Source organism: Salvelinus namaycush, chromosome 32 (assembly GCF_016432855.1).
Source record: "Salvelinus namaycush isolate Seneca chromosome 32, SaNama_1.0, whole genome shotgun sequence".
Lineage (NCBI taxonomy): Eukaryota > Metazoa > Chordata > Actinopteri > Salmoniformes > Salmonidae > Salvelinus > Salvelinus namaycush.
Genome location: NC_052338.1, coordinates 27,304,291 through 27,323,615, shown reverse-complemented (window position 1 = coordinate 27,323,615; position 19,325 = coordinate 27,304,291). Strand labels below are relative to the sequence as shown.

Genomic DNA, 19,325 nt, shown 5'->3' with positions numbered 1-19,325 from the left:
CAGCCAGTGAACATGCAGGTGCTCTTCACCAGGATCAGTGCTGGAACAGCCAATGGGAAGGCTTTGAGATGTTTCAGAGGAGGGAGGGAAGGGGATTGGTGGGTTTGGAGAAAGGGGGCTGGGAGCGAATCTGATTGGTCAGAAAGTGGGCTTGTGAGTGCTCGGGGGTGTGGCTTTCAGTAAGCCTGGGCATGATTGGAGGTCCTCTCCCTGTAGGCTGTGTTTGGACTCCTGTCCCTCGCTCTCTCCCACCTTCTCATCCATGACTACACTTGAAGAGGAACATTAGATCTAGCTAGTTGAAGTTTTAAAGATTGGTTTGGCTCTGACAGATTTTTGGTCTCTTTCTCTATGGACTCACAAGTGGATAAAGATCAGTTCAGCTTGATAATGTGGGGAAATGAAAGATCATGAATTTAGAAAGATCTCTCTCCTGCTTGACTCGTACAGCCTGGTTGATAGGTGGTGTTGAAGGGCCAGTTGGATCACAGGGCTGATGACAACCTTCTTGCCTTTGTGCTGTTGTCTGTGCCCAATGTTTGTACCATGTTCTGTGCTGCTATGTTATGTCTCCCTGGGTGTGTGTGTGTGCACTCATATATTAGTATTTTTAATCTCAGCCCCCTTCCTGTAGGAGGCCGTCATTGTAAACAAGAGTTTGCTCTTAACTGACTTGCCTAGTTAAATAAGAGGGTACAAATCTAGCTAGATGTACTCGGGCTTATTTTAAATTAGCTAGCTTCAGCATCACATTCCAGCTCAAGCTTCATCCTTGTTACGATGGTAGATATTGGTTGTGCACCCGTTGCTTACTGGCGCCTGCTCCATCTGGGCTTGTAAATGCGTGTTCACGTCGCACATGGCTAGTCGACCGCCAAACTCGTCATTGAGATTATGTTGAAACATCAACCCATGCTCTGTGCCACAACTTAATTTTTGCCTAAATCTAAATGAAAGAAGTTTACCTGCAGATTCAGCAGGATATGTGAAATGGGTTATTAGAAGGGCAGTTTTCCTTATGCATATCTTTCTTTGGTGTGCTTGTCAGAACAAATCCATGTTTTTGGTTTTGAGCTGTTATCAATGCACAAGTCCCTTTTTTACCAAAGTTTTACTGCACATTTTAGTTTCAAATGTGTATGTATTTGAACATTGCTATTTTTAACTCATGAACATTTTGATGATTAAAATATTTAATCAGTCATCTTCCTCATTTGGTCTGGAGAATGAAGGAATTTGATTGGTCTTCAATTCATAGCTCAAACACTTTTCAGGATAACTGGAGTTTAACCCTGAGTGGGCCTACCATGGAGCAGGTTAGTTCTGGAGGATTCGTTGCCATAGAAATGTACCTGGCTAAAAGGTGAGCCACATTGGTGGTACCGGTTATCCCGAGTTGAACTCTATTACTTCGCTAATTCTTCAAACCAGGTTCGTAGTATAGGGCTCTGGTGTTATCCACGTGCACATGGACTGTATATATGTAGTTGTGGTGGAGTAGGGGGGCCTGAGGGCACACAGTCTGTGAGTGTATTGTTTTTAAAAGTGTATAAACTGCCTTTAATTTTGCTGGACCCCAGGAAGCGTAGTGGGGATCCATAGTAAATACAAATATTGATGAATGTGTTGTGGCTTAACTGTAAATGTTCATTATCGTGATTGGCCCATGGGCTTGACATTGGGATGTGGCTGTAGTATGTTGCCCCCGACCCTTCGGTCAATTTTGCATTTCCTCCACTAATAGTTAAATTTAGAATTGGGGGAGGTAAATCTGATCCTAGATCTGTACCTAGGGGAAACTTATCCCCAGGGCATGTGTTCCTGATCACCTGCTGGGTGTTGATGAACGTTGGCGTTAACCTGTATAATCTTACAGAAATGAACAAAATTTGCTCTGCTGTTTCCTGTTTTGCACTGAACTGTGCAGCCCTGCGATAGACTAATGTCCTGTCCAGGGTCCTGCCCTGTCCACTGATGCATCAAGCAGCCTCACGCTACAGAAACAGGAGATGGACATGGGCCGTTCTCTCACAAGGCTTACTTACTAAACTGTACTCACTAGAAAGCCCGTTTGAGTCCCCATGACAGTGTGAAAAGACATTGGTATCTCACTGGACCTCCTCTCTGGTCTGGTTCTAATCACATTCTCTCCCCTGTGGTTCTGACTCAGGTTCTGGATGGCATGTTGGCTCAGTATGGCACAGTGGAGAACTGCGAGCAAGGTATGTATATATATATACACACACACCTTAGCCTTTCTGTGTCTTCTGTATCTGCTCTTTCTAGTAGGTCTTTGTTCAAGTCTGTGACTGTTCAGTTGAAGTTGCATGTTTAGTGTATAAACTTGTATTGCCCTATGTGTGTTTGTGGGTGTTAAGTCCGTGCTCTCCCTCCCTCCACAGTAAATACAGACACAGACACGGCAGTGGTCAACGTCCGATACGGTGCCAAGGACCAGGCCAGACAGTAAGCACACACCTTTTCTTAGTTTAAGACTGCTCTTGTAGAATGCATAGACTTGTTTAGGTGGTTTGCACTTTTCCCCACACTGCATTTGAATTGATCCCCTTTGATTTGTTAGTGCAGCGCATTCCTCGTCTCCCTCCAAAGCAGTCCATTGTAAGTTGCTGCTATAGGAGTAACATGCTGGCTGAGAGGAGCTAGCTCACTGCTGCCCTCTGGTGTGTGTGGAGCCCTGACCATTCCTGATAAAGTGGGCGTGGACGGTGTATGAAAATGAATGGGATCATTTAGTGCAGTTCACAGGACAGTCAGTCCTGGCCTTGAAGAGCAACAGGGTTTTGTTCCACCCCTGCACTAATACACATGATTCTTCTAATGCTTTTATCATCCAGATCTTGTTTCAGTAGTGAGGGAAAATAAAATCGTCAGTTGACTTTGGAACACAACTGACCTTGCATCAGTAGCCTATCCAGAGGGGTCAAGCAGGTTCCTTCTCCTGTGACTGACAGCTGTATATTATCAGTGCTGTGACAGTAGCTGTGTTTCTATTAACTTGGAAACTGGATCCTGGACTTTCTGACGGGCCTCCTCCAGATGGTAAGGGTAGGCAACAACACATCTAACACTCCGTTCCTCAGCACGGGAGCCCCTCAGTGGAACGTGCTTAGTCCCCTCCTGTACTCCCTGTTCACCCACGACTGCATGGCCAAGCACGACTCTAACACATAAAGTTGGCTGACGACACAACGGTGGTAGGCCTGTTCAACGATGAGACAGCCTATAGGGAAGTGGTCAGACACCTCTCCCTCAACTTGAGCAAGACAAAGGAGATGCTCGTGGGCTACAGGAAAAGGGGGGCCCTGAATACACCCCCATTCTCATCAACAGGGCTATAATGGAGCGGATCGAGAGTTTGATGTTTCTTGGTGTCCACATCACCAACACACTAACATGGTCCCAAGACAGTTGTGAAGAGGGCACGACAACACCTTTTCCCCCACAGGAGACTGAAAAGATTTGTCATGGGTCCCCAGATCCTCAAAAGGTTCTACAGCTGCACCATCGAGAGCATCCTGACCAGTTGCATCACTGCCTGGTATGGCAACTGCTTTGCCTTAGAGGGTAGTGCGTACAGTACATCACTGGAGCCAAGTTTCCTGCCATACAGTACCTATATACTAAGTGGTGTCAGAGGAAGGCCCCAAAAATTGTCAGACTCAAGTCACCCTAGTCATAGACTGTTCTCTCTGCTACCGCATGGCATGTGTTACCTGAGCGCCAAGTCTAGGTCCAAAATGCTCCTTAACAGCTTCTACACCCAAGCCATAAGACTGCTGAACAATTAATCATATGGCCATCGGACTATTTACATTGAACCCCCCCCCCTTTACCCCCCTGTCACTTTACCCCTACCTACATGTACAAATTACCTCGACTAACCACATTGACTCAGTACCGGTACACCCTGTACAGTGCATTCAAAATATTCAGACACCCCTTGACTTTTTCCACATTTTGTGGAAAATGGATTCAATTGTTTTTTTCCCCCTCATCAATCTACACACAATACCCCATAATGACTAAGCAGAAACAGGTTTTTAGAAATGTTAGCAAATGTATAAAAAATTCACTGAAATATTACATTTGTCAGTAACATTTATGTCAGGTATGTCATACCCTTTACTCAGTCATTTGTTGAATTTGTTTGGCAGGGATTACAGCCTCGAGTCTTCTTGGGTATGATGCTACAAGCTTGGCATACCTGTGTTTGGGGAAGTTTCTCCCATTCTTCTCTACAGATCCTTTCAAGCTCTGTCAGGTTGGATGGGGAGAATCGCTGTACAGCTGTTTTCAGGTATCTACAGCGCTGTTCTTTCGCTTTCAAGTCCAAGCTCTGGCTGGGCTACTCAAGGACATTCAGAGACTTGTCCCGAAGCCACTCCTGTGTTGTCTTGGCTGTGTGCTTAGGGTCATTGTCCTGTTGGAAGGTGAACCTTCGCCCCAGTCTGAGGTACTGAGTGCTCTGGAGCAGGTTTTCATCAAGGACCTCTGTACTTTCCCTCGATCCTTACTAGTCTCCCAGTCCCTGATGCCGAAAAACATCCCCACAGCATGATGCTGCCACCATGCTTCAGCGTAGGGATGGTGCCAGGTTTCCTCCAGATGTGATGCTTGGCATTCAGGCCTGAGTTCAATCTTGGTTTCATCAGACCAGAGAATCTTGTTTCTCATGGTCAGTCTTTAGGTGCCTTTTGGCAAACTCCAAGCAGGCTGTCATGTGCCTTTTACTTAGGACTGGCTTCCATCTGGCCACTCTAACATAAATGCCTGATTGGTGGAGTGTTGCAGAGATGGTTTTTCTTCTGGAAGGTTCTCCCATCTCCACAGAGGAACTCTGGAGCTCTGTCAGAGTGACCATCAGGTTCTTGGTCACCACCCTGACCAAAGCCCTTCTCCCCCGATTGCTTAGTTTAGCCTGCCGGCCAGCTCTAAGAAGAGGTCTTGGTGGTTTCAAACTTCTTCCATTTAAGGCTCCCGAGTGGTGCAGCGGTCTAAGGCACTGCATCTCTGTGCTAGAGGCGTCACTATAGACCTGGTTTGAATCCAGGCTGTATCACAATCGGCCATGATTGGGAGTTCTGTATGGCTGCGCACAATTGGCCCAGCGTTGTCCAGGTTAGGGTTTGGCCGGGGTAGGCCGTCATTGTAAATAAGAATTTGTTCTTAACTGACTTGCCTAGTTAAATAAAAAATAATGGAGGCCACTGTGTTTTTGGGATCCTTCAATGCTGCAGACGTTTCTTTTAGTACCCTTCCCCAGATCTGTGCCTTGACACAATCTTGTCTCGGAGATCCACGGACAATTACATTGTTGTAATTGGTTTTACATTGTGTACATTGGTTTTCGCTCTGACATGCACTGTCAACTGTGGGACCTTATATAGACAAGTGTGTGCCTTTCCAAATCATGTCCAATCAATTGAATTTACCACAGATGGACTCTAATCAAGTTGTAGAAACAACTCAAGGATGATCAATGGAAACAGGATGCACCTGAGCTCCATTTCAAGTCTCATAGCAGAGGGTCTGAAATACTTATGTAAAGGTTTAAAAAATAATAATAAATTGCCAACATTTCTAAACTCGTTTTCACTTTGTCATTATGGAGTATTGTGTGTAGATTGTTTTTCTCATCAATTTAATTTATTTTAGAATAAGGCTGTAACGTAACAAAATGTGGATAAAGTCAAGGTCTGAATACTTTCCGAATGCACTGTACTTGCTATTTTTATTTTATTTGTACTTTTTTATATATATATTTATTTATTTATTTAGTAAATATTTTCTTAACTCTATTTCTAGAACTGCATTGTTGGTTAAGGGCTTGTAAGTAAGCATTTCACGGTAAGTTTGTATTCGGTGCATGTGTATGTGGCGCATGTGACAATTAACATTTGTGTGGTTGGCCGGGCGCCTGCAGGCTGACTTCAGTAGTCAGTTGAATGGTGTTTCCTCTGACACATTGGTACGGCTGGCTTCCGGGTTAAGCGGGCGTGTGATAAGCTGCGCGGTTTGGCGGGTCATGTATCGAAGAATGCATGACTGGACCTTCTCTCCTGAGCCTGTTGGAGTTGCAGCGATGAGACAAGATCCTAATTGGATATGATGATAAGGGGGGTAAAAAACATATTTTATTTATGCCTAATAAGCCATTGTTAACTTCCCGTCTGGTTATTTAGCTTACAGCTCACGGTCACCCTATGTTAACATATAGGATATGGATTCCGTACAGAGAAATTATTTGCACGCGCCCCCCCCCCCCCTACCTTCAAAATTATTGGGCAATCATTTTATTTGAAAAGCACAGTTTCCATCATTTGTCACAATAATGAATGTTCAACAAAATAAAATCAACCCCATCGAACGGGTAAAAATCCTCTTTTAGAAAATGTATCCTATATCTGAAGTTTCCATTACACGTTTAATTTTTTTGCCACATTGCTTTTTCCAAATAAACCTGCATCAATGGAAACCTGCCTTGTGACTGACAGCTTTTTCTCTGTGGTTGCCAGGGCGATGGAAAAGCTGAATGGCTTCCTGATGGAGAACTTTGCCCTGAAGGTGTCGTACATCCCTGACGAGACGGCGGCTGCTGCCGCCCCGACCCTGGGAGGGGGTAAGAGGGGCTTTGTCCCCCGTGGCCCTCTGCGATCGGGTTCCCCAGGCCTGGGGGCGCGCCCCAAACTGCAGTCGGACGTCCCTTTGCGCATACTCGTCCCCACACAGTTCGTAGGAGCCATCATCGGCAAGGAAGGAGCCACGATTCGCAATGTCACAAAACAGACACACTCAAAGTAGGACTGCTTCCCTGATCATGTACACATTCATGTACACAACATTCTAATGGGGTGCATTCAGCAGGACGCAACGTTGTGCAAGTACAACAAACACCCCTCTTACATGTAGAATAAGGAATCATATTGGCTCTTAATGACATTTCTATCTGCTATTTTTGGCTACTGAACATGGCCTTGATTTACAACCATAAATATCAATACATTTTGAGGCTTGGCAATATAAAGCTCACTCCCACAGAATAAATTACTCACTGAGAAAATGTTAATTTTGGCTCCAACTACCTATTGATGTCAACCTCTCAAGGCATCTCAAGTTGAAAACGATGGACATTGACCGTTTCACCCATCTTTAGTGATTCTGTGAGATTGAGCCAGTACGGAGGGTGGACACGGGTATTGAACGACTGTCTCCGGTTGGGAGTAGTACGGGACCAGCCGGTAGTGTAACCGCTAGAATACAGGCTGTTTAGAGGGTGACAAAAACGACTCTTCCCTTCTAAAGCAGTCTCTCTCTTGCCCCTCTCTAGGATTGACATCCACAGGAAGGAGAATGCGGGAGCAGCAGAGAAGCCCATCACGGTCCACTCCACCCCAGAGGGTTGCTCCAATGCCTGCAGAACCATCATGGAGATCATGCTGAAGGAGGCCCTCGACACCAAGTTGTGAGTTCAGCTGGAGAACGCATACATGCACATAACCAGCGGGCCTCCAACACCATGTTGAGTTCAACTGCCCATGCCTAGTCATGTTAGGATACCAAACTTCTATTCTTAATTATTATTCAATAACTTGAGCCATCTTATCTCTGTCTCCTTTATCCACAGTACTGAGGAGATTCCACTGAAGATTCTGGCTCACAACAACTTTGTGGGCCGACTAATCGGGAAGGAAGGACGGAACCTAAAAAAGATTGAAGTGGACACCGAGACCAAGATCACCATCTCCCCGTAAGAAGACCAACATCCCCATACAATCACCCATAAACTCATATACACGAGCCACAGGTTTCAAACCAAGATTTCTGACTGGCTAATAATTCTGGGAACGCATTGCGAAGCAGACTGTTTCTGGAACTCTTAATCTATAGGTTCTTTGCACATACCATCAGAATGATTACTGCAAACAAGATGAGTGTCATGATAAGGGTTGCACATTTTGGGCAATATTCAGAGGAAACTTTCTGTGGGAATTAACGGGATTATGTGGGAATTAGCATGAATATGTGCGAATTAATACCATTTTAATGTAGATGTTTTTTGCATTGGATATATTTACCATATCGTATGGAGACAAACATAAACCTTTTACCTTATGATAAGTAGACATCATTGCAAATGATTAAATCCTTCCAATAGAAAGAAAAAAAATATTTAGTTATGATTTTAAGTTTAATTAAATGAGTTGACACTTCACATGGGATGATTTCACTGAACAACAAAAGAAAGGGAATATTGAATGATCCCCAATGATCGATCACATCTCCCAAAAAGGTTTTCAACAGATCTGTAAAATTATAGTCTAGAAACTAAAGCCTTGGTTGTCTTCCTCTCAGGCTTCCATGTCTTCTCCCTGGACCTCCTCAATGTCCACCTCTTGAACATCAGACTCTGAGGCCTCATCTTCACTGTCACTTTCCAACCTTGTTGAGGATGGTTTGTTGTCAGGCTCAAAAAGCCTCAAATTTGTCCGGCTGGCCACCAATTTTTCAACCCTTGTATTGGTCAGCCTGTTGCGTGCTTTGGTGTGTGTGTTCCCAAACAAGGACCAGTTGCGCTCTGAGGCGGCTGATGTTGGTGGGATTTGGAGGATGATGGAGGCAACAGGGGAAAGAGCCTCAGACACAAAGTCCCTTCCACCAGGTGGCTGATGAGATATGTTGGCACAACTGCCATATTGCATCTCCATCCCAAAGCCCTTGCTTGGAAGTGTACTTCGCCAGACTGCTAAGAACCTTGCCCTCATCCAGACCAAGGTGGCGAGACACGGTAGTGATGACACCATAGGCCTTGTTGATCTCTGCACCTGACAGGATGCTCTTGCCAGCATACTTGGGGTCCAACATGTACGCTGCGGATTGTATAGGCTTCAGGCATAAGTCTTCACGCTTTTTGATGTATTTCAGAACTGCAGTTTCTTCTGCTTGGCGCAACAGTGAAGTGGGCAGGGCAGTACGGATATCTTCTCTTACTTATGCAAGCAGAGTCTGAACATCAGACAGGATGGCATTGTCTCCATCAATCCGTGCAATGGCTACTGCTGTAGGTTTCAGGCTGTTTACCACTCTCTCCCAAAATACATCATCCAGGAGGATCCTCTTGATGGGGCTGTCCATATCAGCAGACTGTGATATAGCCATTTCCTTGGAGAGACTCCTTCCCCTCCAGGAGACTGTCAAACATAATGACAACACCACCCCAGCGGGTGTTGCTGGGCAGCTTCAATGTGGTGCTTTTATTCTTCTCACTTTGCTTGGTGAGGTAGATTACTGTTATAACTTGATGGCCCTTAACATACCTAACCATTTCCTTGGCTCTCTTGTAGAGTGTATCCATTGTTTTCAGTGCCATGATGTCCTTGAGGAGCAGATTCCATGCATGAGCAGCACAGCCAATGGGTGTGTTGTGAGGGTAGAACTCCTCCACTTTAGACCAAGCAGCCTTCATGTTCGCAGCATTGTCTGTCACCAGTGCAAATACCTTCTGTGGTCTAAGGTCATTGACTGCCTTCAGCTCATCTGCAATGTAGAGACCGGTGTGTCTGTCCCTTGTCTGCTCTGGTAGAATACTGGTTGAGGGTTGGAGATTGATGTAGTTAATTATTCCTTACCCACAAACATTCGACCACCCATCAGGGATGGTTGCAATTCTTTCTGCTTTCTCTATGATTTGCTTGACCTTCACTTGAACTCTGAACTCTGCATTCAGCAAATGAGTAGCTCACCATGTCTGGTATGCAGGGTGAAGAACATTCAGATATCTCTTCTGATACACATTGCCTGTGAGCGTCAGAGGTGAACCAGTTGCATACTCAGCTCGAGTAAGACATTCGTCAGCATTTCTTTGACTACGTTCCTCCATTGAGTCAAAAAAAACTTCTGATTCCAGGAGGACCATGAGCTGTTGCTATTGATAAGGTGTCTGATTCATCATTTTCACCTCAAATAGAAGTAGAGGGACTTCTGTCAGAGGTTGCTTGTTGTGAGCGCTGATGGAACTTTATGCACTTGGCCAGATGATTCTGCATCTTTGTTGCATTCTTCACATATGATTTGGCATAGTATTTGCAAATGTACACAGCTTTTCCTTCTACATTAGCTGCACTGAAATGTCTCCACACATTATAGTGCCTGTGGCATTTTCCTGCGACGATTAGGAAAGAGTAAAAAAACAAACCAAATAAAAATCCATGTACAGATAAATAGTTAAGCAGTTAGATTAAACAACTCCTTTGTAAGATAAATGTTTAAAATGAAACCTGTATGGAAACCGGTGAATTAACACTCCTCAATTAGCAGGCTCAAGCAAGCTAAAACCACATGGTAGCTGTAGTATCCTTAAAGGCTTCTTAGAATTACGACTCATGAGACTTACATACGGTTTAGTATTTAATTGTAACTTAGATTTATATTATCTTATGCACCTGGCTTAAAAAAAACCTGAAGCTTTCTTAATCATAGTTAAATAGGCAGACATAGGAAATAGCTACGGATAGCGGGAAGCAAACCCCCGTCTTGAGTCAATACTGCCATCTATTGGTAAACATAAATATACCAAGTTACTACAGTAGCAGAAATGAGTAAGTTTAGAAATGATTTAAACCCACTTTGCTGTAGGCTACTATTTACTAGTTAACAAAAAATATTTTGTCATATAAAATATATTCACCCCACCCAGTATTGTAATCAAAATTTACCAGAAAGCATGTAATCCTTGGATCAGACAGTGTAGTAGTGTGGGCGCAATAGCATCTCATTAGTGTGCAAGATCTTGAGAATCAGCTGTACATGTGATGGAGGAATGCACTGCACATGCAGAGGGTTACAATTCCATTGAATTGGGGATAGCTTAACCAAAATATGCCACAAGACCTAGAATTGTCTTGTGTATTCCCCCCCAAAAGGTAAACTGTTATAAGCAAACGTTTTTGAATTTAAGCAAAATTCCCGGGCTTAACTTCCCATGAGAAATTTTCTGGAAAATACTGTAAATTTACCAGAAAGTTTCCAACCCTTTGCAACCCTAGATGTGACTTGACTTCTAACATTAATCTGATTTATTTAATCCACCATGTTTAATTGTTACCCGATCTTTAAATTTATCATGCAACATTTAACTCATTAGGATTTAGGGCACCACGACAGCGGTTCTTTAGTTACCATCTCCCGAATTAAACTCAAATGTTTTTACCAATTTCATCGATAAACAGTTATCTTATTAATCATTACCTCGTATCATATCATCATTCTGAAGTCGTAACCTCCTGACACTGCAAAAATCCCAGCCTTACTTATTATTCAGTACTACACAAATTGGCTTAATTATTTATTTACTAGCTAACTAAATGGTAACACAGGACAAACATACACACTGAATACATTTAAAAACAGGTCCCTAGCAGACGGACAACAATATGGCTGCTTGTTACAGAAGACATGGAGAGGGACCGAGACTGACTTAACGTTGGTACATTTCAGAAACTACTCTCACTTTTAGCACCTATACTTTACACACAGACCGCCGCCCGCTTGGACTAAGAAATCATGTGTATTTACGTGAAAGGTCGTATATCTCGGAACTGGCCTCCTTGGGAAGGTGGTTGGGCCTTTTCGCGGTACGCTTGTTAGGCTCTGATTGTCCAAAATGGTTCCCACAAGTCTCATACTGTTGTCTTCCTTTGTAGTTGTCCGTTATCCCGTGACTTGTCATGTAGTCCTGAACAGAACTACAGAGTTGATTTTCTTTCCATTCGCTCCTGAAGCTTCCTCTTTGACGATAGGCTAGCCAGTCGTGTAGATGGTTCCCAGTTGGGTGATGAGTAGTGTAATACAGTGATTTGAGCAGAGTAGTAGAATGGTCCCACTTCAATTTGATTTTCTAAATACTTAGGACAGATAATCAGCGTACCAGTTGTCTGGGAGGTCTACCAGTTGTCTACCTCATGTTGAGATGGAGTTCAAACCACTTTAAATGTGGGCTGCAGCTCTACGTCTCTAGTCTAATGTTAATTCTTAACCCATTTTATACAGTTTGTTAAAAAGGGGCGGTTCCGTCAGGCTGACACGCTCTCTGACCTCACTCAAGGGGGCGGTGACTACGTACTGTGCAGTTATAAAAACAATTTCCTCTTATAGTTTCTAAAATCACATCCCTCAACAACACGTTTCATATAGCATGCACAAGATGGAAACTTTGTACATGTAGTGTGTACTTTTCAAGTTAAAGTATTTCATTTATAACATTTTTTATTTCATCACCACAAAATAACAACCAAGACGACATTAGTCTTCTTTTAGGTCACCTCTGCCCGTTCCCCACGTTCCATATTAGAAATATTGTTGCTTTCGAACGTGTTAGTTTCATCAAAGTCTTAAAGCACGTTCCTTGGGTGAATTTGGAGAGGAGTGTTCTGTCCTTGATTTACAACAGGGCATGAGGTGTTAACCCCCACTAGTTCCCTCTTTCCCCCCCCCTCTGCGGGTGAGAGGTGGTCTGGTTGAAGTTATTTATTGCAAGCTGATCTGACCTATTTAGAGCCTCACGGGACAGTCATGACTAATGTCTCATAAGACACACACACACACATTAGAAACCGAGGTGGTAATGGATGTTCTCCAGTCTCCAGGACCTGACGCTGTACAACCCTGAGAGAACCATCACAGTGAAGGGTTCCATCGAGGCGTGCTCCCGCGCTGAGGAGGAAGTGATGAAGAAGGTCAGGGAGTCGTATGAGAACGACGTGGCCGCAATGAACGTAGGTCCTTGTTCTAACCCACTGGGGGCACTCTGTTGGTGGAACCAAATCATCTGGAGTTGTTCAAAATGGCACCCTACTTCAACCTTTGTGTACTATAGGGAATAGGGTGTCATTTGGGATGCAACCTGGGAGATCATGGCTTTTTTTTAGGCTGTGCAGCTACCCACATAAAAAGTTAACTTTGTATTTGAGTGGTTTATCCCAGAGAGATGTTTCTGTTCATTTTGTCTAGTAGTAAATCTTTCTCTCTACCCAGCTCCAGTCTAACCTGATTCCAGGACTCAACCTGAATGCCTTGGGTTTGTTCCCTGGTGGTGCTCCAGGTATGGGCCCCTCCATGGGACACAACGCCCCACCTCCCGGTGCCCAGGGTGGCTACTCCTCATTCGGGGTGAGTGTCTGGACCCCCACCTCCCTGGGTTTACTCCACAGTGCCTCTTGGTGATGCTTAAAGATGTCCCCTCCTTACAGAGCAGTTCTGCAAGAAGAAACCTACAACAGACCAACCTCTGACTGAGAAGACATTTTGGATCTTTCAGTGACCGTGTCTGTGTTCCTCTCTCCTTATAGAGCAGCCATTTGGGGGCAGGACAGTGACTTGGTTTTGTGTTATTCTCTCCTATAGAGCAGTTACATCGGGGGCGAAGGGCCATTTTGGGCGTCTGTGCTGTCGGCGAGCAGCCAGCCCCTCTCTGTAAGTCTCCCTTCCCACAGTGCTTTGCACGGCTTCTGGCTGCTAGCTGCTGGATTGGGTAGAAAGGCAGGGCTTGCCACAGCTAAACCCCTCCCAGTAACCTATGACCCCTAGGGATTGCCTAACTCATGTTTGTGTTCATTTCGCTAAAATCTGCTGGGTGGTGGCCACAGCTTCTACTGGGTTTAGTTTGGCCTCAAATCTTCAGCTGAAGAAAGTGAAGCAATTAAACACCGTGGCATGTTTAGAAGGTTACAAATGGTCGCAGATGTTTCCAAACAGGCACCTTTCTATTAGACAATTTGATCTGGAACAGCCTCCTGGTGAAAAGGTTTGCTCCCATCTGGAGCCTTCTGAATGTGTTCTCGGGTTGAATGACTTTACCCCCAACTGAAGTGTAATGAGTTGGTGTCCTCTAGATTAAAACCAGCAGCGCTATCCCAAACGGCACCCTATTCCCTATAGTGCACTACTTTTGACCAGAGTCCTATGCGTGCACTAAATAGGGAATAGTAATTAGTAATCCCTCCAGGACTATGCCTCCCTGCCCCTTCATCTAAAAGATCTCACCCATTTCACTTCCCTCTAACACCAGGCATGTGCACTGAGCCCACGCAGTTTGCTGCAAGTCATCTTTTTAATACAATAATATGTTGTAATGTGTGTGTGGAAGCGCTGGTGAGTGACTGAGCCGGGTCAAGCATTCTGAAAGGGATTATCTGAGTGGTCCATCCATATACTGTGGTTTAGTTGGATATTTTCAGGTGCTGCAGAGAAATGGCGATCCCTCTGGGAATGCTGTTTACCTGAGCTAGGTGCTGGATGCTAGATTTTCTCATCTTTCTAGAGTCAGGGTCTCTTACAGCCTGGGTGCGTCCCAAAAATCTCTCCTTCCTCACTCGTTCACTACTCCCGACTAATTTAATTGTATTGTCATGGGCAGGAGGGAATGTCCATATAACAGTCTTTTTTTTCTTTCAAAACCATGAAGGGAAGGGAACAAGTGCTCACTTGGGGAGAAAGGAGAGATAATTGGGACCCACTCCACGTTTGGAAGTTGAGGATTTTGTTTAGTTGTATTCAACCTCTTCAAATATGTATGTACAGTTGTTTCATGGTTATGCAGTGCTATAGTGATTCTATATGCTACGGAGGGGATACAGTTAAGTTGGGATAGATTTGACTGGTTAACAAAGTTATTCCTCATATTTAATAAAACACTTAGGAAGTTTCCTATCATGTCTGCTTCCGTTCTCCGTGGCAGTGTCTTAAATGACCCGCTATTCCCTCTATTTCACTGCTTTAGACCAGGGCTCATAGTGCTCTGATCCAAAGTAGTGCACTGTCGCGGCCGGGAGACCCATTAGGCGGTGCACAATTGGCCCAGCGTCATCCGGGTTTGGATGGATGTCCTCGTCCCATCGTGCTCTAGCGACTCCTTGTGGCGGGCCGGGTGCCTACTTCGGTCGCCAGTTGTATGGCGTTTCCTCGACACAGTGGTGTGGCTGGCTTCCAGGTTCAGCGAGAAGTGTCTAGAAACCGTGCGGCTTGGCAGGGTCGTGTTTCGGAGGACGCATGGCTCTGGACCTCTCCCGAGTCCGTACGGGAGTTTCAGCAATGGAACAAGACTGTAACTACCAATTTGGAAATTATGAAATTGGGGAGAAAAAGTAAATAAATAAAGTAGTGCTCTAAAGAGGGAATGGGGAACCATTTGGAACGCCAGCCCTGTGAGGCTTCTTCCTGTGTTGCTTGGTTGTGGTCAACTGGGCTGCTATCGCTGTTTGCCTGGTATGGTCTCCTTACGCTCAGACTGGCTCTGTTGTGTTCTCATTACGGTCGTGTGGCCTCTACTGTTCCACAGGGCCAAGGGCAGCCGGAGTCGGAGACGGTCCATCTGTTCATCCCGGCGCTGGCGGTCGGAGCGATCATCGGAAAACAGGGTCAACACATCAAGCAGCTGTCGCGCTATGCCGGAGCCTCCATCAAGGTGAGGGACTTAACTGACAGGAGGGGTTTGAGCTGCGTCTCAATAACCTAAAATAGCTTCTCATATCATTTTGTTCTCTTCGCCTTTTCTCCCCCCCCCCCTCCATTTTAGATCAGTGCAGATGAAGTCCGTGTCGTAGATGCAAACCAGGTATTTTAATTTCAAATATTCAGATTCCTTTTTCGTCTTATCCATCAATCCTCTCAGATCTCCACAACTGCATATTGGATTAGAGTTCCAGTTCAGATTGGTTTTGGGTGGTGCCCTCTTCAGGCTGTTATGATGCACCCATAATGGGGTAAAGGGAAGCAGTGGGACCTGATTTAGATCAGGTAAAGTGTGTGCTGGTGTGTTAACGTGTGTTGTCCCTCCCCTCAGGTAGCACCTCCAGACGGCATGGACACCAAGCAGAGGATGGTGATCATCGCTGGACCACCAGAGGCCCAGTTCAAGGTAGGAGCCCTTGGGACCACTCTCGCTTTCTCCACCAGCCATGCAGTGTCCAATACCCACAACACCAGATGAAAAGCGTTGTCTTTTTTGCTACCAGAAATCCATAGAACAAAATGGTAGTCTGTACAGTTAACTGGCTAGCTGACTAAATCTGGCACATTCAGATGTTGATTGATGCCCGTTGTCCCGGTCAAGTTAATTAAGATATTTTCAAGATGAAGACGCTTCAATCAAGGGTTGTGAAAACTCCTCTGACTGACTCTTGGCCCTGTTCCAGGCTCAGGGTCGTATCTTTGGGAAGCTAAAGGAGGAGAACTTCTTTGGGCCGAAGGAGGAGGTGAAACTGGAGGCTCACATCAAGGTGCCCTCCTTCGCTGCTGGTCGTGTCATCGGAAAGGGAGGCAAAACGGTACGCAGACTCCTGTGTGTGACTATGGTTGCCAGATGTATTCTAATTGTGCTGCAGAATAATTGAAAGCACCACTGATTACCTAGGCTGTATCTTTTATAATGTCTTGTTTTCTCCACTTCTCGCCCTCCCGTCAGGTCAATGAGCTGCAGAACCTGACCAGTGCTGAGGTGGTGGTCCCCAGAGACCAGACACCTGATGAGAATGACCAGGTCATCGTCAAAATCACTGGACACTTCTATGCAAGCCAGGTATGTTACACTTCAAGTGAAGTTTGATTAGTGTATTTTAAAATTGCAACAGCAAATAATAATGTTGGTCAAACTGATGTTTTGAAAGGATCAGATGGATTGATCTATCATTTCAAGGATGTTCCTCCAGCCCTGTCACTGGGTAAGGCAGTGTCTGCTAGTGGCACTGAGTCATATCTGGCAGGGGGATATTCATCCCAGTCAGCTGTGGTCAGTGGGCTAAAAGGCTGGTTCATGCTGAAACTGACCATTAGAATGTGTCGTAGGGATTAACATGGGTAACGAGGATCCTGGGACTGAAAAAGATGTGATGACAAGACTTGGGAAATTACAACATTTGGCACTAATGCAATTCCACAAAATGCACAACATGAACAGCATCAGATAAGAAAAGAAAAATAAGGTGCATTATCCAAACGGGTTGTCCCACGGAAGCCTTTAGCCTAGCATATTTAATTCACAGTCTGCATTAATTCAAAGTACACGCATTGACACTGCCGGACTGCACAAGCGACCCAAATGCAGTTAATAATCCCTACAGGAAACACCTGCAGTAGAACCTATAGCTGTCATTGTGACACTTCAAACAGTCACAAGTTTGATGGGTCTATGCACAATTCACTACATATGAAGTCTGTTAGCATTTTCCCTCAATGATGACTCCTGTCTCACATGAAGATTCCTAACTTCATTCTGTAATATATAGGTTGCATTATCAAAGCACACTTCTTGCCTACGCATGTCAAAATACCGCTGTAACATTTCTCTCGTACTTGCTTAGCCGTATGAGAGCTTCGGTAGAGAATGTGTGATGAACAAACGGTATGAGTAGATATGGATATTTTTTAAACCGAGTTGGTCCCTGTTAAAATACCTTGCTATTTAAACTATTTTCACTCCCCAGTTATTCATGAGCTGATCTGCTATCTGTATAATCAACTAGATTTTGACAAAAATAGGAGATTCTGTCATTCTTTGGAGGTTATCTAGCAAGCTTAGCAACTTTTGTCATTTGACTGCCGTTATGTTTGATTGGCTAACGCTATACTCTGGGTGTGTCCTGAGTGTGCTCTGTCGATCGCCTACTCCTGAAATGCTCTGAATTGAATAACATGATGACGCTCAATTTATGAATGGCCTGTTTCGCAATTCATAACGTAATGAAAAATGGTTACTCTATCATGACTGAATCTGTTTAATTTGCTCTGAAATCTTTCCATAGTGGTGCCGACAAGGTGGCGCAGCACCCCTCTTTGGGGAGAACCCTGGCATGTCGGCCATATCTTGATTTTTAAATGCTTTAAGTGGGCACTTCCGATTTGAGGTATTTCCCGGGGCTCTCGTGTTAAATTATTCCCAGTATTGTAACTTGGTAGATTCTCTGTAAAATATGAATCCCTACTGTAGGGTAAAGGGAGTATAGTTGTGTGCTGTAGGGCAGGGGTTCCCAAACTTCTTCACTCTGGCCCCTTCCAGCATTGGGGAACATCCTGCACCCCCCTGTGTGCGTTCATGCACCCCGTCTATCTATGGGCACAAACTGTTCACACCCCCTCATGTTGCAGGTTCCAAGCTTATTTCCTGCAATTATATACATTTTGCCATGTCTAATGTGTGTTTGATATTTGAGTGACTCAAACATTACAACAAAATCTATGGGCTAAAAAAACGTTAGCTGACATGGGCTTGTTGATCTGGACATTTCTGACAAGTTATATCTATAAGGTATGCAATGACTGACATGACAGAAACTGATGCACTACCCAATTTTGAAATTGTACCTTGTGCATTCTACTATTAAAACTTGCAAGAGTAAGTTAAAAGCTGGACTGAGTTCCTTCAAAAAAATAAATTGGGAACCACTGCTGTAGGGGAAAGGGAGTATAGTTGGGTTGTTGAACCTTGGTAAAGCCAACAGATGTGGTTTGAGTAAAATGTACAATGTCTGCTTCCTTATGTAATGATTGTCCACCATACTGCTTCACAGCTGTGTAGCATTAACCAATGTCTGCTTCTGAAATGGCACCCTATTCCTTATCAAGGGCACTAGTTTTGACCAGGGTCGTGCTCCAAAGTATTCAGACCCTTTGGACTTCTTCACATTTTATTTTTACAAAGTGGTATTGTCTTTTTTTGTCAAGCCTAAATTGGTTCAGGAGTAAAATGTGGCTTAACAAATCACAAAGTGTACATGGACTCACTCTGAAATGATAGGGGTTGACATGATTTTTAAATTAGTAACCATTCCTCTGTCCCCCATACATCTATAAGGTCCCTCAGTCAAGTAGTGAATTTCAAGCACAGAATCAACTACAAAGACCAGGGAGGTTTTTTTTCATAAGACTCATAAAGGGCAGTGATTAGTAGATGGTTAACAATAACAAATCAGACATTGAATCTCTTTAAGCATGATAAAGTTAATTGTTATGATGTATTAAACCACCCAGACACATTAAAGATGAAGTTGTTCTTCTGAACTGAGCTGCAGGACCGGAATGAAACTGCTGAGGTATGTCACCATGAGGCCATGGGTGGTTCTAAGAGCTCCAGAGTTCAGTGGCGATGACGGGAGAGCTAAGGATGGATCAACATTGTAGTGGCGCTACAATAATGACCTCAATGACAGTGAAAAGAACACCAATTAACAAGTTACAATTATTCTGAACATGCATCTTGTATGCACCAAGGTACTAAAGTAATACTGCAATAAAAAAAACATGGCAAAGGAACACAC

At 44.3% G+C, this 19,325-nt stretch overlaps 1 protein-coding gene across 3 annotated transcripts in view; it reads left to right on the top strand.

Moving 5' to 3' along the window:
• LOC120027152 (insulin-like growth factor 2 mRNA-binding protein 3) overlaps window positions 1-19,325 on the top strand; it is a 35,354-nt gene that overhangs the window by 12,249 nt on the left and 3,780 nt on the right. For all 3 annotated transcript variants that reach the window (XM_038972017.1, XM_038972019.1, XM_038972018.1), the window contains 13 exons: window positions 2,171-2,222; window positions 2,403-2,466; window positions 6,537-6,818; window positions 7,349-7,483; window positions 7,646-7,768; window positions 12,656-12,791; window positions 13,051-13,185; window positions 13,420-13,488; window positions 15,353-15,478; window positions 15,590-15,628; window positions 15,857-15,931; window positions 16,209-16,340; window positions 16,478-16,591. In XM_038972017.1, the coding sequence (XP_038827945.1) occupies window positions 2,171-2,222; window positions 2,403-2,466; window positions 6,537-6,818; window positions 7,349-7,483; window positions 7,646-7,768; window positions 12,656-12,791; window positions 13,051-13,185; window positions 13,420-13,488; window positions 15,353-15,478; window positions 15,590-15,628; window positions 15,857-15,931; window positions 16,209-16,340; window positions 16,478-16,591 (1,482 nt within the window). The remainder of the gene's footprint in view (window positions 1-2,170; window positions 2,223-2,402; window positions 2,467-6,536; window positions 6,819-7,348; window positions 7,484-7,645; window positions 7,769-12,655; window positions 12,792-13,050; window positions 13,186-13,419; window positions 13,489-15,352; window positions 15,479-15,589; window positions 15,629-15,856; window positions 15,932-16,208; window positions 16,341-16,477; window positions 16,592-19,325) is intronic.